At 41.4% G+C, this 18,122-nt stretch overlaps 1 protein-coding gene across 1 annotated transcript; it reads left to right on the top strand.

The window, feature by feature from the left end:
• Nucleotides 1-1,294: 1,294 nt before the first annotated feature.
• HEXB (hexosaminidase subunit beta) lies at nucleotides 1,295-17,660 on the top strand. Its single transcript, XM_064438077.1, has 14 exons — nucleotides 1,295-1,728; nucleotides 1,826-1,983; nucleotides 4,283-4,348; nucleotides 5,119-5,165; nucleotides 5,381-5,491; nucleotides 7,872-7,973; nucleotides 9,654-9,783; nucleotides 10,685-10,865; nucleotides 11,889-11,975; nucleotides 12,581-12,653; nucleotides 13,272-13,446; nucleotides 14,275-14,365; nucleotides 14,582-14,686; nucleotides 17,456-17,660. Exons 1-14 carry the CDS (start codon nucleotides 1,436-1,438, stop codon nucleotides 17,517-17,519), a joined length of 1,683 nt encoding a protein of 560 aa, XP_064294147.1. The 5' UTR covers nucleotides 1,295-1,435; the 3' UTR covers nucleotides 17,520-17,660.
• Nucleotides 17,661-18,122: the final 462 nt, after the last annotated feature.

Below are 18,122 nucleotides of genomic sequence, written 5' to 3'. Positions count from 1 at the left end.
ACGTTTTGTGATTCATTGCCTCCAGGTGCAGTTCACAGTCTAAATAGTCCTGGCGTAGTCCCATCTTTCCCTCATCCTGCCATTTATTGCCCCTCTTTCCACTGTGCCATCACTTTCGTGGAGGAAGGTGAGAATAGATCAGTTCCCTGGACGTGCTGGGCATGTAATCACATAAATCTGACTGCCAGACTTGGAGCAGCTCTGGGGACACCTAGCAGCCAGGACTCACCTCCTCTTAAACTACTGCGCTGCCCAGCCCTGCAGTGATCCACTAAGAGGGTTAGGTGCCCACGTTTCTGGGGGTAGCCTTCTGGACAGCAGGAAAAGCTTCTCCTCCAAACTTGAAAAGCAACATAAGCCAAAAGAGGAGGACAAACCCTACCAAAGAAGAGGGGTTTTGCTTCTTAGTAATACTATGGCAAGACATCAGTGTTCTTTGCAAACAGATGTAACCTTCATTATGAAGACACTCTTCATTTTCTTTTAAACTTAAGAGTCTATGTTGTAACCTGGAGCACATGACTACAGAGTTAACCTTCCACACAAGGATGATTGCCAAGGGAGCAATGGCTGACTGGCTCTGCAGTTAACACTGCAATAACAGCATGCAGGTGTCAGCTCCCTCATCGCTATGGGTTTAACTGATGCATCATCCGAAGCAACAGTGATGACACTTCTGTGTTTGTATTAACCATCTCAGTTGGCTTAAAACCTGAATTCTTCCCCACTGTGACTTCCAGCTTTCGAACGCTTGATTTGCTTTCTGAACACTTCACAACAACTTTCCAAGATTTGTACTGGGATCTGCCAAAACACCTAGTTTGTTTGGTTCAAGCTTGAAATACTTCACTGCAACTCAGACATCTGCTTATTCACAATACAGTTTTTAACAATCTGCAGGAAGTCTGTTAAAAAGTAAATTCTGCGGAGACTGAAATAGTTTTGTAGGAGTAAATGAGACACATTAGTTTTCCCTTCATGAAAATGTAACCCAAATCAAGAGCTTTCCATGCAGAAGTCAAACCACTCAAAATTTGCAACGCAGCAATGCTCCCTCACAGTTCCTTTGGGCGGTTTCATGTGCAGGACCACGGGATGACACCTGAAGGAGGAAACCCCTCCAGAGGAGAGAGGAGCACCCTCCTATTCTGGCGGGGGCCATTTCCCCGGGCCCCTCCTTGACCGCCCAGCCGCGGGGGCTGTCGAGGGGCCGTTGCAGAGCCGTTAAGGGGCGGTTGCAGGACGGTTGAGGAGCTGTTGTGCCGCCGTTGAGCAGCCGCTGAGGGGCCCGTGATGGCGGTGGTGCCGCGGGAGGGCGCTGAACCGCGCTCCCGAGGCCCGCCCCCGCCGGTCCCGTGATGGCGGAGGCGGAGCCGCGCTACTCTTCGAGCGGTTCGCCGCGGCCAAACAGAGGCGCCGCCGCCGCCGCCGCACCATGGGCAGAGCCATGGGGCTGGCCGGGCTGCTGGTGGGACTGTTCCTCGTGTCCGCCGTCCTGGTGAGCACCAGCCTTCGTCACGGCGCCCCGCGGGCCGAGCCCGCGCTAGAGCCGGCCGGGTGGGAGCCGGCCTCGGGCGCCGTCTCCGAGGACTCGCTGTGGCCCCTGCCGCAGTGGCTCCGCACCTCCGGCCGCCAGCTGCAGCTGGCCCCCGCCCGCTTCCAGCTGGTGCACGGCGCCGGCTCCTCGGCGGGGCCGGCCTGCGGGCTACTGCAGGACGCCTTCCGCAGGTGAGGGGCGGCGGGGCCGGGGGCGCGGGGAGGGGCTGCAGGCGGCGGCGGGAGCCGTAACCTCAGGGCCCCGCCGGCGCCTGTGCTTCCCCGGCAGGTACTACGAGTACATGTTCGGTCAGTCCCGCTGGCGGAAGCGGGGCCGCGGACCCTTCGGCGCCCGAGCGGAGCCCGAGCTGTCGGAGCTGCAGGTGGTGATCCAGTCCCGGGACCCCGGCTGTCACAGCTACCCGCACCTCGCCTCCAGCGAGGCCTGTGAGTACCGCCCGCAGCCGGTCGCCGCCTTCCTCCCTCCTTGCACGGCTTATACGGCGTCGTTAGCGCTTGTTTTCCAATCGTGTGTCTAGTGTAAAAGTCAGGAGACTTTTCTTTTGAGGAACTGGAAATCATAAGCTCACTGACATGCTCAAGAACATTTCACAACAGTGGCAGCCAGAACATAATTCTTGCTCTAATGCTGTGGGAAATATCATCCCACAGTGAATCATGGAGCTAGTTAGAAGCGTAACCTATCATTTCAGCAGTGTAGCTAGCATTCAACTCATTTACCTGCTGCTATCTTTTCTAGTGACTGCCATTGAGAATCAGAGGTATTATGCTGTGCTGTACCCAGTTATGTGCGGTGAGGTCTGTGTAGTCAAAGAGATCAGCCTTTCTTTCAGTACAGGGTGTTGAGTGAAAGCTGGCCTTGCTTACTCATCTGCTTTCCTTAGAAATAACTACATTTGAATTGAAGCTACCTACAACTTGACTTATGTACATGTTATTTCTGCTTTTCCTGGAAAACCAGAAAGTGTTCATTGAACTTCTTGCTATTCGTCTTGCAGTATTATAAATCCACTTTCTTACTACCAGTAGATACAAGAAAGGATTTAAAAACATGACCATTATATTGGGTTTGTTCTCCTATGCTTCTTTAGTTCTATAACTGAAGTTCAGAACGGAGAAGTACTCTAAAATCAAATCCTAATCACTGGAGAAGTTTCTTGCCAGAATTAAAGATGAGTTTGATTGTATTGCTCTCTGTCTGGGTAGGTTAGCACAGAACTGAACATACTCAGTTCATCTCTGTCTTGAGATAATCTTCTGTACTAGGCTAGGCGGTTGTTTGGTATCCAGGATACAGATCCTTAGGAAAAGATCCTTTTAATCTTAAATCTTATATCTGCAGCAGGATTATTTCTACCTGACTTGTGATAGAAGGTACTGATTTTCAATTTACTCAATACACCTAGCCAAGTCGTGCAATTTTTGTGTGCAAGTTTATTGTACATTTCAATGCAAATGAGGTATAGGAGCAAATTTGCTAATGGTTTCAAATTTTTCTGCCACAGTAAGGTGGTTATACTGCTTTACTGCTAGTTGAACTTTGAACTGGTTTATCAACATCACATTTTAACCAAAGTTGTTTCTTGTCTTCTGTCAGGGAATCTGTTAGATTGTTTGATTTTTAGGCTGGACTCTTCAGAACAGAATTTTTCCCTCTGCTGGATGAAAGGAGTTTCCTGTTACAAATAACATGAAGGATTTTTTCACATTTAGTAAGCTGAACTCTCCAGACTTCAGCAAGGTTTAAGTTTCTACCTTTAATGGGATAGCTCATTCAGGGGATAAATCCTGAAATATACAGTTATTAGTCACTTGCTGGGTTGACCAGTTTGGCTCCTTTTCTTAATAGAGATAGTATGGATCAGTCAGTGACTATCCTATAGCAAGAGTATTGGATACGTAATGAAAGTACAAGTTATCTGCCCTTCTCCCTGCTGGCTTCTTGCCTCTTGTGTAAAAGGTTCCAAATAGCCAAACAAAACTTGTTGTTCTATGTTCATTTAAGGTATGATATATATTCAGAAAAAAGCCTACTGTCTTGGAATTAAATCCCTGACTGAGCTACAATTTACCCCAGAAAGACCCATGGAGATTGCAGTAGTCTTCTAAGTGCTGTTTCTTATCCAGAACTTCCAGTATATGCAAGCTGTGTTTAGGTTTAAATGGAAGCTTAAGGTACTTTCTTCATGTTTTTCCATTCAGGGATCTGATTTTTTTTTCCCCTTTGTAATTAGTCCTTTATATTAGGCACCTAACAATATTACTTGACAAACTACATCTCTAAAAAAAGTATGTAAGCATAATCTATATAAAAGGAAGGTAAAAGGAGAAGTAAACTTAGGTGGTTAGGCCTGGCTTAGTTACCCAACCCTTATCACTTCTGTCTTAAATGCAAAAATCTCATCTGATATGTTTTAAATCTGTTGGGCTAAACTGGGCTGGAATATTGCCCATGTGCAGTATTTAATATTGCCATTATTAAGCACCATATTGTTTTATCATCTTACTGATTAACTGTTGACTCTCTGACTAGTAGCTTGTATTATTTCAGGAGCACATAAATGAAAAATAGCTGCATGGATTAACTGTTAAAAGCAGCATTGGTTAGAATTTAAAAAACAAAGGGAGGCATGGCACTTGAAGAATCTAATGCATGTTAGCATTGTAGCATGACACTGTCAATCCATGCTTCCCTGAGGAATAACTTTTTTTTCATTTTATTTAGATCATTTAACTGTAACTGAGCCTGTGGCTATACTGAAAGCAGATGAAGTATGGGGTGCTTTAAGAGGTAAGCTGATGCTTTTCCTAGAGAGCTGTTAGTTCTGGGCTTATACAAACTCCATGCTAGACTAAGAATCAGCTGACCACTGGGGCTTGTCCTCATTCAGCCCGTCATGGGAAGTAAGCTTGGGCAAAGAAGCCAGAAGATGCCCAGATGTGTGTTGGTCAGACCATCAGTCCAGATGCTTAGTATCTCAGATCCAGTGGCACACCGTAAGTGCACTCTTGCTGTGCCTGAAATCAGCCAAGCCAACTAAATCCTGAATGCTAAAAAGCTCTGTGATCTACAGTGTGAATACATTATTCTCTGCCCGTAGTGAACATGCTGGATGCATCACCAAGAAGACCATAATGCTGAAGTTTCAGTGTGCTGTTCTTACTGGAATGTTAGTCAAAATTAGCAGATTTTTCATGCTGAATTAGAAGCTTCACCAGTTACCAAAATGACAGGAATACATGCATGACAACAGCAGAAATTCTTACCTTACTCTTGGTAAGGTCTATACTATTCAAGGATTAATTTGGTACAGCTGAGCTGTGGTGCTAATATTCAGTACTTTTGTATAATTGAGAGCTTGAATGGTTCGTTCTTTAGAACTTCCTTAACTGGTGCTTGAGCAATTCAGTAAACTATGCTAAAGAGAAAGAAATTCAGCTACAAAGCATTCTTTCTAATTATGTGAATGCCTATGAATAGTTATGGTCCTGTTTTTAACTAAAACTTCAAAGACAAGTACTGGGTTGTACTCCAGATCCCTTTATTGGATTTTTTTCCAGGTTTGGAAACCTTCAGCCAGTTGGTTCATGAAGATGACTATGGGAGTGTAAGTATACCTATTAATTTAAACCACAGTCCTGATAAGACAGCCACATTCTTTATTGGATGACTTTTTAGAAACAGCAGATCTACTAGTTTCATTAAGTGTTTTTTCAGAAAGTGATCCTCAGAAAGCTGTTAACAAACCAAAAAGTAAGTATTTCCTGTTTGAAATGATGAATATAAAATGGGAATTCTAATTTTTAAATCTCTTTTTCTTAGTTTCTTGTTAATGAATCTGAAATTGAAGACTTCCCAAGATTTGCTCATAGAGGAATCTTACTAGATACTTCAAGGCATTATTTACCATTGAAATCTATTCTTACAAACCTGGTAAGTGGGCAGTTCTGTATCATTAATAATGAAGGCTTTTTGTTGTTGTGCTGTAGCAACTGGAGCTGGTATGAAAGGAGAACCCACCTCCTGTGGCTGACTACTAAAAGGACAGGGTGAACTTTGCTAAGTGAAGGTTAGAACATACACCAGAGACAAAGTGAGTGGGCAGACACAGTGATTAGTAAATCTTTAAAGGAGGCTGGGATTTGTGGTACCTTGGTTCTCTGTATTTTCTGTTGCCTAAATCAGCTCACGTATTCCTTGGAAGCATATTTTGAGACATCCTACTGTCACCAAGCAGTACAGGGGAGACCTTGCAAGTCCTGGCTTCAGTGCCAGTGACTGCAGGAAGATTTCAGTGTTTTCAGACACCAGGCTTTGGTAGTCCGTTCTTAGGCTGCTAAGAGCAAGCCAGTAATTAAGCAATACAGAGCAGAGAAACTGGAGTTGTTCATTGGAAGCTACTGATTTGTTTTCACCGCATCCCTTCAAAAAGAAAAACAAACAAACAAAAGAAATGGAACTTCCTCTGAAAAGCTTAAGTAAGCACATTAAAAATTGTATGATCCCACCTTGATGGGACGGTGATGAATTTGTGTCACCATAGCAGCTAAAGCTGTGGGTTTTCCTCTTTTGTACTCCCCTTTTCTGCTGTAGAAATCCTTGTAGCAAGCCTTATTTGGTGGGTTGAAATGGGGGAGCCTTTGAGTGGAGGAACATGCAGTTTCCTGTCTCGTCTCTGTCTTGCTTTTCCAAGCTGAAATAGTGTTAGAAATTTTCCTTCCATGTTGCAGAACTTTGCAGAGCAGGCTTAAGATGGGCAGAAGGGACTGCAGGTAAGACCAGTCTTCATTTCTGAGGTCATCCTTGAACTGTGCTCAGAGCTTGCTCCTCCATGGGTATTTAACACTGGTATTTAGCTTTAAGATCAGTCCCCGTTCAGCAAGTAGCATTTGTGTAGTGTTTCATTTACAGCTGAGTGTGCTTCAAAGACTCAAGTACTTACTTGCATCAATATTTGTGTCTTTTATAAAACAGACAACAATGTTCAAAGAGTAACTTGACTTTTGAGACTTGCATTTCTAACTATTTTTGTGTTTCTGTAACTGTTGCTATTCTTTTTTCTTTCATTAAATTATGTCTGTGGCTCTGATACTTTCCCAGAGCTAGGTTTTATGACATTTTGCTGGTTTAAGAACAAGTGTACTTCTCCTCCCACCTCTGTACCTGTTTGAATCCAGGCTAACCTAATAAAAAGCGGCAGTAATCCCTCACTGATGTGTGGGAGGCTCAAGGCAGCAGTTCAAGTGCATTTCTTGTTTGTGTTCAGCTGCTGTACTGTATTTCCAGGAAGGGCATTGTCCTTGAGGAAGGAGTGGCTGAGGTAAAGGTTAAGAGGTATAATTTTCTATATGGGAAGATGGTATTTGATAGAAATGCATGAAGACATGCGGTAATTAAAACTTCTCCTGTCTAATAAAACACATAGGATAATTTTGGGGAATGGACATGGTATAGATCCTCCTTTGGACTTGGTGGGAGTTCCTGAAGAGATTTTGTCACTTCTTTAAACACAGCTTGGTGAAAAAAAGAAGGGGGAGGGGTCGAAATAACTGTACTGTAGCAAGAAATTGGAAGCAACTGTGTTGCAACTGCTGAATCCCAGATAAGGCAGAGAACCTTTATTCTGTCTGCTCACAGCATGCTACACTTCTAGTGATTCTAACAAACTAGCATAACTCATGGTATGTGTTTAACATTTGGAGTCATAATTGTAAGATCAATGTGTTGACATTTATCTTGATTATCTTCAAGTTCAAAAAAGGGAAGTACTCACACTGCAATGACTAAGAACATAAGGGGAACACTATCTTTGGCAGGGAGAATGCATGGTTTATTTTGCATGCATTTGAAACAGATTCTGTAGAAGTCACTAGCAAGTAGGGATGTACTAAATAGTAGGAAACTCTCTCATGCTGTTTAGTTTTTGAGTCCAAAGTATTTAGGCAGAAAAGTATAAGATTTCTGTAAGCTGAAATAGCAGCTGGTGCACAGAGAATTCCCCAGATATGTTCTGAAGTGGAAGAAATCTGTAAGCAGTTCCCCTGCTACCAGCCTGTGCAGCATGATCAGATCAAGAGCTTGTTGACAGGAGTGGTGCAAATAGATGGCAGAGGAACAGAGCAGTAGTATAAACAGGCTGGTGCATTTTGGTGTATGCTTTTAGGATTTGGTGAAACATGGTATGCTTTGTTTTTTCTCCTTTTAGCTATTGCATTAGGCATGCAGGATGCACTAGTACAAGACCACCTCTTTTGCATAGGTATTCTGTGAGAGTGAAGTGCTTAACTAGACTGTATTGCATTATTTGTTACAGGATGCCATGGCTTTTAACAAGTTCAATGTTCTCCACTGGCATATAGTAGATGATCAGTCATTCCCTTACCAGAGTACTTATTTCCCTGAGTTAAGTAACAAGGTGAGTAAATGTTATTGGAGCAGAGTGGGAGGGCAGAAATCTGGCATGTATTTTGTGGGGAAAAAAAAAAAAGCAGAGCCTACCAATGGTTGAATACATCTGCCTTGGCTGATTGTGAAACAGTGCCACAGGAACAGTAACCAGGAAGTCCACATTTAGGATCCGGCCAGAGTGTCTGGGTGGACCATGTTCAAGTATTCCGTGGTGGATGCATGGTAAATGGCCTTCCTAACTCTTCTGTGCAAGTTTGCTGGTGACAGTGAGCCTCACTGTTTGCAGGCCTTCAGGCAGTAATGGTGTGCAAACAACCCGTTGTGCTGAATGCTGCTTGGATTTCTGTTGCTTTGTTTAACTAGTAGACTTCCTGCCATTCAAACAAATGTCAGAGAGTTTCCTGTCAGCACTAGGTCTGGAACTACTGCAGCAGTACTTCTGCACTTTCTGAGATCTAGTTAACTTTACAAAACAAAACATGTAATAGGTCCAAAAGTGAGAGGTTGTTTTCTAAAACAAATACAGGGCAGCGTATCTCTTTATTTTCTGATTCACAGCAGATTTTGCTAACTAATGAAAGCCATCATGAGGTTCTTGCACAGTCACAGTATAGTAGTAGCCTAGTCAAGCATGAATAATTAAGTAGACTAAGCTTAACCACAAGATTTGTGATTCTGTTTTAAAATGCTTGCTAGAATTTGATCCTCATGAAAACTATGTAGGCAGTGCTTGAACAGATGCTGCGAAGAATTTTATAATCCAAAATGTTTGATGGTGCAGTCAGATTATTTTTCATAGTAATGGCTGTGGGGACAGGAGTTGGACTCGATGGTCCTTGTGAGTCCCTTCCAACTCAGGACATTCTATGATACTATGACTTCTGTCCTATTCCCCACTGACAGCTGGAGAGAGGGAGATGGCTTTTGTCTCAATAGCTGCCTTTTTTGAGAGGCTTCTTGTTTACCATTATGTTTTTTGAGTAACTCAGCTGTGGAAACAGTTTCCAGATAAATAGAAGCTTAAGATGCTATTAATCATGAGGAGTCATGATGCTTTTCTTATGTAGTTTTACTCTTTGGCAAGCATCTGTTTCACAAAACTGTAGTAGTCTGGCTCACTTGTCACATTTGTTGGCTGTGTGGGAGTAGAGTAGCGGTCAAATTCAGCATCACAAAGCAAACATGATGCTAAATTGGGCATTGTATCAAAACTGACAGGCAGAGGTGTTGGAAGAAGACGCTATTATTTCTGACTTGGCAGAATTTTTCTGTTAGTCTTGCATATCATGTAAGAAGGGCCCTGTGTTTCAGAACTAATGATGAAGAGTTAGAGGGGAAAACTAACTTGCCTTTGTACAGAAGAATTGAAAAATATATCTTTCAAAAATGTTGATGGAATAGAAGCTAGCTTTTCTGTTTTCTTCAGAAACTATGAGCTAAGGAGGAAAGGATGGTATCCTCAGGAGATTTGTCTTGGTGTGGAAAAAGAGCTTAATTTTTCTGGTCGTTTTGTCATCATCATTTCCGCCCCCCTCAAAGTTCTGTCAGTGCAGCTGCACATATGCTAACTAGAAAAGGCCAACTTATAAAACTGCTCTCCAGTCTAAATTATAAGACTTTAATCCCAATTTTGTGAGCTGCTGGTATAACACTTTGTGAACTGTCTCTAAATGTGAATATTTTACAGGGAGCATACTCCTATAACCACATCTATACTCATGCTGACATCCGTCTGGTGATTGAGTATGCCCGGTTAAGAGGCATTAGAGTTATCCCAGAGTTTGATACCCCAGGACACACACAGTCTTGGGGAAAAGGTATGTCCAAGAAAATATTAATTGTTAAAAGGCTGTGGTAAGTAGGGTGTAGCAAGCAAATAAACTTGTTAAAAAGCAGCCTTTAAAGTGCTTTGAAAGGCCCTTGTTAAGAGGTAAGCAAGGGGCAGGCTCAGGGATGGTCATGATGGCCATGAAATTTACGTGTTAGAGGAGCTGAAGTGAATGCAGGAAGCTGACGCTTCCTGTGCTGGAGGTGTGTGTGAAGGCACAGATATAGTATGTCTGCCTTAGCCTTCATGTTGTTGTTATCCCCCCATCCAGTACTCTTGAGTTTGGAGTAATAAGGCAGGGGCTAGAAATAGTGAGTTGCTGTCTCTAGAGCAGAGATTTCTGCTTTGGGAAGGTTCTTTCAAAGCGGTTGATGTCTCTGTCTATTAGTGAAGTGGCTCATGCTGCTTCAGATACCTTAATTCAAGAACCAGTGCTTAGTTTTGATGTCTGTCTAGCCTTCCTTTCTTGTGTAGAGGTAAATTCCTAGCACACGGAGGTAGGACATCTACCTTGAGCAATATACCTCCCACCTACTTAGGTGTTAACAAAGCAGAGTAATAACAAGAGAAAAGAGGCCTCTGGAACAGACTTGTTATATTTGGCTTCCTCCTAGTTGGCTTCCTTACTAAATCCATTAAAGCTTTGTTATTCAAATAGTCATCCAGAAGCAGTTTTCCAGGTATAGTGACATGTTTCATAAATTAGTGTGTGTTAAATCACAAATCTAGAAGTCAGAGTCCTGATTTCCAGTTAGAAGGTTCTTCAACCTAGGGCAAGTTGTTTTGTTTCATACTGTTAACCTTTTTAATATGGGTATCTGCTTCTTCCTGCTAGCAAAGTTAGCATACCAACATGGAACTGAATATCCTCTATTAATTGTTTCTATTAGGTCAAAAAGATCTTCTCACCCCCTGTTACAATGGAGAACAGCCAACTGGGTCCTTTGGACCTGTAAATCCCATTTTGAATACAACTTATGACTTCATGACTAAATTCTTCAAAGAGATCAGCAGTGTATTTCCAGATGAATACATTCATTTGGGAGGAGATGAAGTGAACTTCAGTTGTTGGTACGGTGACAGTTCAAAGAATAGTGCCTCTTAAACTTGCCTAAATCCATCAGTTATGGAACTCGGTTGTGTGAGACAATTTTTATTGCTTAACCCGAAGATCTCCACTCTACTTCTGTAACTATTTACAGGCAGAGAATTTGTGATCCTCAGCAAGTGATGTTTTGCAGAATTTTGCTTTGACTAGTAGTTTCACAAGTATTCAGGTACTCAGAAGGATTTCTTTATGAAAATTAACCTCACAGGAAGGAGAGCCAGTATGGTAGAAAAGTACTATATGAGAAAATTAACATTTAAATGCTTTGTGTTAATGGAAAAGCAGTTCTTTCCATTGAGTCCTACCTTCCAGAAAATCTGCTGACATTAAATGTCATAGTACTGACTCTTGTGTGCTTGTATTAAAGTACGGCATGTATTAATAGAGTTTTTCAATTGTTTGTCAATTTTGAATATTTTGGAGTCTCTCTGCTGGAGTAACTAATAATACGGAATTTGGAGCAGATCTAATTGGATGAGTATTCATATTGATCTAGTTACTATCTGTGCATTCGCTTGTAACACCAAATCTGAACACTGAGGAATTGCTTTAATTTTTAAACAGAGAGAAAAATTTCTGACAAATGTTTTATCACAAAAGTGTTTGTTTTGCTTTGGGGTATTTTCCCAAATTCTATATGTCATTCCCACAGAATCCCTGGTACTGTGGCTGTTCAGTTTCCATACCTGCTGGCAACAAGCCCCAGAACTCTTAGGAGCTTGAGGCAGACTGCCAGAGACTGCTTCAGAACAGGGCCTCCAGTAATTCTGCTAGAGAAGTAGGACTATTGGCTTTATTTCAAATCAGGATGAAACTGTTTCAAAATACCTAAATCACATTAGCCTGCTGCATCTGCTTGTTTGTGCTTTTCAGGCTATGGCACGCCTAAGGTATCAGCTTGCGTGCTGTGCATAGGTGGAAATGGTTGGGAAATTTGGTTTAAAATAAAATTCTTTTTTCTTTTACTTGTTTTGTTATTATTTAAGGAAATCTAACCCTGAAGTGCAAGAGTTCATGAAGAAGCAAGGATTTGGCATTGACTATGCTAAACTGGAATCTTACTATATTCAGAAGTATGTTATTTTTAATTCTTGCTCAGGTTTTCATAGACACTGAGGATGGTGTTGAGGTGCAGATACTGAGGCTGATATAGGCTAGCCTGTATTGTTTTAAAAAACTGCCATATATTGGGGACTACCCACTTTATTTTATTTTAATACACTGTAACGTGTAAATACAAAGTGAAGTTCACAGCTCTAAAAGATGGGACACAACAAGGACGTGTAGGCTAGTTCTATGCACACTCTGAATGTGTTAGGCATCTTAAACTAGGTGTCTGCTGTAATGTCAGCACAGAGGGTGGGGAGAAAAAGGCGTAAGGCTTTTGCAGCTGTTTATTTCCCTTGTTCTTAAATAACTTGGGTTTAGACACGTGTGTGACTTGCTGGTAGTTCTGAACATCAGTTTGTGTTACTGCATGTGCATATCTTTATACATGGGAGAATCCCCTTTGAGGCAGAGCACTGAAGGCCAAAACCAGAAAAAAGTGTTTTTTCTTGATCCCTTATGCAGTGCTGGGAAAGGCCTGATGTGCCTTAGGGCAGAAAACATTGCTACTTTATGTGCCTGTACTGATCACCTTGAAGTTCACAAGTATGATCTTATTTCTAAATTCTAGGATTTTGGACATTGTTTCCTCCTATAACAAAGGATACATGGTCTGGCAAGAAGTGTTTGATAACAAAGCACAGGTAAGATGGGGGAATAAATAGATACTCTTGCATAACAGCATAATATTGCTGGAGGCTTCCAAAGTAGACTATTAAGTAGTTATGGTTGTGTCTCATAGGAGTTAAAGCAAGTCTGCTGACTTTAGCAAGTCTCCTCAGGTGTGGGGCCTGCCTTAAAATTATCATTTGTTGACCACGTAAAACAGGTGGAACAGGAACACCAGCAGTGAAGTGCTTTCTAAAGGCAAACACAGATAATGTAATATGCTTTAGAGCATCAGAGTAAAGGGTAGGGAAGTTTTCTGTTGATATCCATATGTTTGATTTCTTCTTTTTGTTCCTCACGTAACTGTGCATCTGTTGTAACACCAGCTGCTCAGCTTTCCAGAGCTGGTCAGATAACTGGTGCAGGTAAGCACCCTCTGTTTAAACTCCAGTGAACGCTGTTTAAAACCAGCAAAAAGCTAATCTGCTTTAGATTGTGAGGGGAAAAAGAAATTACAAAAAATAGCTTCCAAAATGTTCCTCTTCAAAACAAAATACCCAGTTTTGAAATCAATCGTGCTTTTTCTTGATAACAGCAATTAGGATTGTCTTTAATATTTTGGGTTTGGTTTGGTTTGTTTTTCCTCCTTTTAGCTGAAACCAGACACTGTAGTTGAAGTGTGGATGGAAAACAACTATGCTCATGAATTGAGCAGTGTCACTGGAGCTGGGTTCACTGCTATCCTGGCGGCTCCCTGGTACTTAGACTACATTAGTTACGGGCAAGACTGGAAGAAATACTACAGCGTTGAACCACTTAACTTCCCTGGTTTGTTACTTTTTTTTCATATGCATGTTCCATGCAGGAAAGTCTTTGGTTCATAGTAAGGTGTAAATGGGAAGAAAGAATAAGGCTATTTAGAGTGGTCATGCAGCCACTGTGATCAGATATGCTGTAATTGAAGGACTTGAATGTCAACTAGAAATCTGGAAAATTCTCAAATAAAATCCAACTTTCCACTTTTCACAGGGACAAGTGTTACCTTCCTCAAGCATCTGGCCCTGGTACTTGTGTGAGGCAGGATGCTGGCCTAGGTGGACGTATATGCTTCATGCATTAGGGGCAGAGCTGTGCAAAATGGTTGTTGGTAGACATTGAACTCATGTGTTAGCAAGCTTGTAGAGCGTTGGACTGTTCTGTAGACAGGCATGTTCTCTCCCTCTGGCTAAAGCTGATGCAAACATCTACTCTTTCCCCAGGGCTTTCATTTTGCGCAAGGTAGCTCTCATTGCTGATTAGGGAGAACACCTGACTTCATAGCTTTTTCAAGGAATGTTCTGTGTGTGATAGAATGTCCAGTTTCAGTCACAACTTAATCTCTGAAGAATGTCAGAAGGCTGAGGAATGTCTTCAGAGGATAAAAAGTAAAATCCTTTCTGACAGAGAAGGGAAGTGAGTTCTCTGGGCAAATGACTTGTTGATTCTCACATTCAGTACAAGACTACCAAAACGTTCAGTTAGTGCTCAGGATAGGTGTTTTATATGATAAAACAAACAACTGAACATCAGTCCTCTCTCAGTATTGGAAAATGAAATTGTTGATATATGTCTGCCTTCTGGGCAAACAGAAATTCTAACTTTCTGCTTCGAATTCAGGATCTGAAAAACAGAAGAAGCTTTTAATAGGTGGAGAAGCCTGCCTGTGGGGAGAATTTGTGGATGCAACTAACCTCACACCAAGATTATGGTATGAACTGCTTTATTGTTATATTTTTAGAGAGTCAGCTACAAGGAGCATTAATTAATCCAAAAGGACTGTATGTTAGTGGTAACATTGCACTGTGCTGATCCTGGGCAGCTACAAAAATTGCTGCTTCTGGATATCTAAGACCTGGTATTAAAAACTTTAATCCATTCTTGGTTATAGATCATAGCTAGTCTAAAACTCAGTGTATCTTTACAGGCCTCGAGCAAGTGCTGTAGGGGAAAGACTCTGGAGCAGCAAGAATGTGACCAACTTGCAGGATGCCTATAGAAGACTGACTAATCATCGATGCCGCATGCTCCGGTAAGATCAACAGCTACAGTAAAGCTTGGTTCACGTGCCTTATAACCAATGGAGTTTCAGTACAGGCCTAAACTGCTGGCCTGGAAATGAAAGGGAGGAGGGCTAGCAGTCTGACTGTGAATGTCATCCCATATGGTTTTGTATCCATGAATATGGAAGAACAGATACACTAAGACAGGAGTTGTAGACAGTTTTGCAACTAATATTTTCAGAACTCATTAACTTTCTTCAGTGAAATACTAGAACTCATCTGTGCCTGTCCTTCCTGTAAAGGAAAAACCAACACCTTTTCAAACAAAAAGGATATTAAAGGGTATATGGGAGAATTACATAGACAGGAGAAAAAGTAGACTTTTTTAAAAAGTTGTTAATTTTTTATTATAAATAATAAAGTCCTGCAGCAGGCAATCAAGTGGAGCTGTGTGCATGAGAGGTGAGCTTAAGCCAGCTATTCCTTCAGGTATTGCTGTAGTGTAGGGACTGAAAGGGGTGGATGAGGAGTACCTGATAAATTTTAATTCATTTATGACTACTGTAAAGGAAGTCATAACTACATAACATATTCTCTCTGCAGCTCTTTCCTAAAAAGTACCTAGACAAGTTACCGGTTAACCATGGCTAGTGCTGTCTTTGTATGTTTGCAGTTGTAGAAACAAGTGATTTCTAGATCTTAAGTTTAAGTTTGACTCCACTTTTAGAAGTATATAGTCGGAGAGCCTTTAAGGTTTTCCCAAATGCTGTGGCAAGTTGGACTGCAGCAAGAATGCAACACAACATCTAATTTCTCTATGAAAGCTTATGACAGGTCATTGAAAATCCCAACGGTGTGAAGAAGTATTTCCATCTAGATACAAACCAGCTTTTTCGAGAACAAGATACAACGGCAGTTACAGTCAGAGTTAAAACTCAAGCTCTCTGCTTATGTTCCTGTAGATGTCTTAGTATGATTATCTGTTGTAATCACTGAGTTTTAGCTTCTAGTATAAACTAGCTCTTCAATTTATGAAGTTAGGAGTGACTGAAAGACTCCTAAATTTTGACTTGTGTCATTTATTTCAAGCTGGCTTAAAATAATGCTGTAGGAAAATTGCTGTATGTAAACTGTATGATCTCCCTCAGTCTTGAGAAAAATAGATACATGAAAAAAGAGTTAACAAATGATAAAAACAGGATTAAAGGGCTTTAAAAACTTAAGTCCTATCACTAAACAGGATGGTGTATCTCTTGATGGGGCTCAGAGAAAACACTGACACAACTGAACAGTCAAGTGTATGGTAGCTGTACCTCTAGGATTAGGGTCTTAGAGTGAACTAAGCCATGCTGTTCTTAGATGAGGTTAACTGTTGCTGCACCCTCATTGTCTTCCTTAATGCTGGCACTTGTATTGCTGTACAGGGAGCTGATCCAGATGACTGCAGCTTCTCTGGTAGTGCTAGCATGAGAACTACAGAATGCAGGGGCAGACTAAGAACCACCCCCCCATACTTTTTGCACACCTTTTCCTTAAACTACTTGTCTGGTGCTAAAACCCCTTTGCTGGCATATACACTTAGGATGAACAATTACTGCTATAAACAAACTACTTTAATGAAGGGACGTGTCCTCCTGACAATGATTCCTTTTATATAGGCTTTGAACTAGAAAAATACCAAAGAGACCATTCCCTTTCCACTGATGAAATAAGCATTCCCTGAAGCTGCAGTTCTGTTGCCTTTCATGCATACAGGGCTTCGTTAACATTGTGTGAACTCCAAGAGCTGATTTTATCAGTCAGGCTGTTGTAGTCTCAGAGCGTGGGCAAAGGACTGTGTCCCTGCTCACACTTTTATACACAGTATACACAGACCATGGCAGTTGGAAAGGCTCCTTGGCCTGCTACAAGTAGAATAAACAGCTCTGGCTTGCTCTACAATTGGGTATCAGGGAGTGAGTAGGTAGAACTTTCTGTAACAGCTAGACCACAGTCACTAGAAGAACAGCAGCTCTGCCTATCCAAGGCGACTACTGTTGAAATAGTACCATAAAAGCAGTAGCTGCTGTTCAGATCTAAACTCAGCTTCCTGTAGAATACAGTAGCCCAAATTACAGAGAAATGGTGATGGGAGAGGGGAGACAAAGGTGGGTGTGTATTCCAGAGACCTAGACAACAACCCTGTCTTTTTAAGAGTAGGTCTTGCTTAGGGGCAAGCAATAGTTCAGCTGAGCTGTTTCGTTATTCAGTTTCTCCGCTGCAGCTCTTAAGTGCAATTTAAACACCAGTATATGTTACCCTACAAATCACAATAGCGGTACTATCTAGCTCTTAAATATCCAAGAAGCAGAATTTTTACTACAGCTACTTAACTCTGAAACACCTTTCCATACTACCTTATTGTATAAGCTACAGGGCTTTTCTTGTTTGTTTTTAAAGCCACATAAGAACAGAATAATTTATGACAGTGTAGCTGGAAAAAATCCTGCTTACTAAAACTGTCTCCCCCCAAGAAAATGAATGAAAAGGATTTAAGTACTTCATATACAGCTGTAAACATTGGGGTTGGGGGCAGGGGTAGTGTGTAAATGTCAACTGATAAGAATGTGAAAATACTAATTACTTCAATAAAAGCAATATATTTTGCAGAACAGTGAGACAACTAGCCCTGAATTTAAGCTTTTCAACATTTTAATATTCTGGTACACCTGATTGAAAAAGAGAACTGCACTTAAGTATGATCAATGGTAGAATAGTTGTTTGATTATAATCACACACATTCCACTTTATTTTAACAGCCGTGGCATAGCAGCTGAACCCGTGTTTGTTGGATACTGCACCCATGAAGCAAGAGGGCAGTAACTGCTACAAAGACTTCTAGTCAACAGCCTGAAGTGCCTCTGCGGTATGAATATATGTACATGCGGTTTGATATTTGAACCAATACTTAAGAGTGAATATTTTAAAAATAAAGTTATTTGATGTTCTTGTTGGGAGTAAAAATGATGGTTTGTAGCTTTCATTAGAAATAGGGCATCTTCACTGTGAAATCCTGAAACTTGATACCATTCTCCTTACATTCTAAAGTTGAGGGAAAATAAAGCTAGGCAAACTAGCTTTGAAATAAAAAGAATCTTATCATTTGCCATTTTTCTATGTAATCAGATAACTGCACACAGCAAATCAGAACCATGACAGCTGAAATCACTCATTCCAAAAGGTCAAAAAATATCCTCCCCCAGCATACTCCAAGGTGGTATGTAGGGCTCACTGTCCTAGGAGATCTCTGCCTTTCTTCTATTTTTTGCACAGATCTTACTCAATTTGCAGAAGTATCCATTCCACATATTTACTAAACCAAACTGAGGCAGAAGTTACACCCAGTCCTGATCTTTGTCCTGAACTCTGGTTCCAGTTGGTTTCTAACCATACAGGAAGTAATACGGTTGTACAGCTTAAAATGCT

This window comes from Phalacrocorax carbo, chromosome Z, assembly GCF_963921805.1.
Source record: "Phalacrocorax carbo chromosome Z, bPhaCar2.1, whole genome shotgun sequence".
Lineage (NCBI taxonomy): Eukaryota > Metazoa > Chordata > Aves > Suliformes > Phalacrocoracidae > Phalacrocorax > Phalacrocorax carbo.
The sequence above is the reverse complement of the archived record's forward strand: the minus strand, read 5'-3'. Positions and strand labels throughout refer to the sequence as shown.

Excerpts from the sequence above, each read along its gene's own strand:
- HEXB (XM_064438077.1), top strand. The coding sequence starts at position 1,436 with ATGGGCAGAGCCATGGGGCTGGCCGGGCTGCTGGTGGGACTGTTCCTC. Across the intron at positions 13,447-14,274 it reads TGAACCACTTAACTTCCCTG|GATCTGAAAAACAGAAGAAG; the intron begins GTTTGTTACTTT and ends CTTCGAATTCAG. Across the intron at positions 14,366-14,581 it reads AACCTCACACCAAGATTATG|GCCTCGAGCAAGTGCTGTAG; the intron begins GTATGAACTGCT and ends GTATCTTTACAG.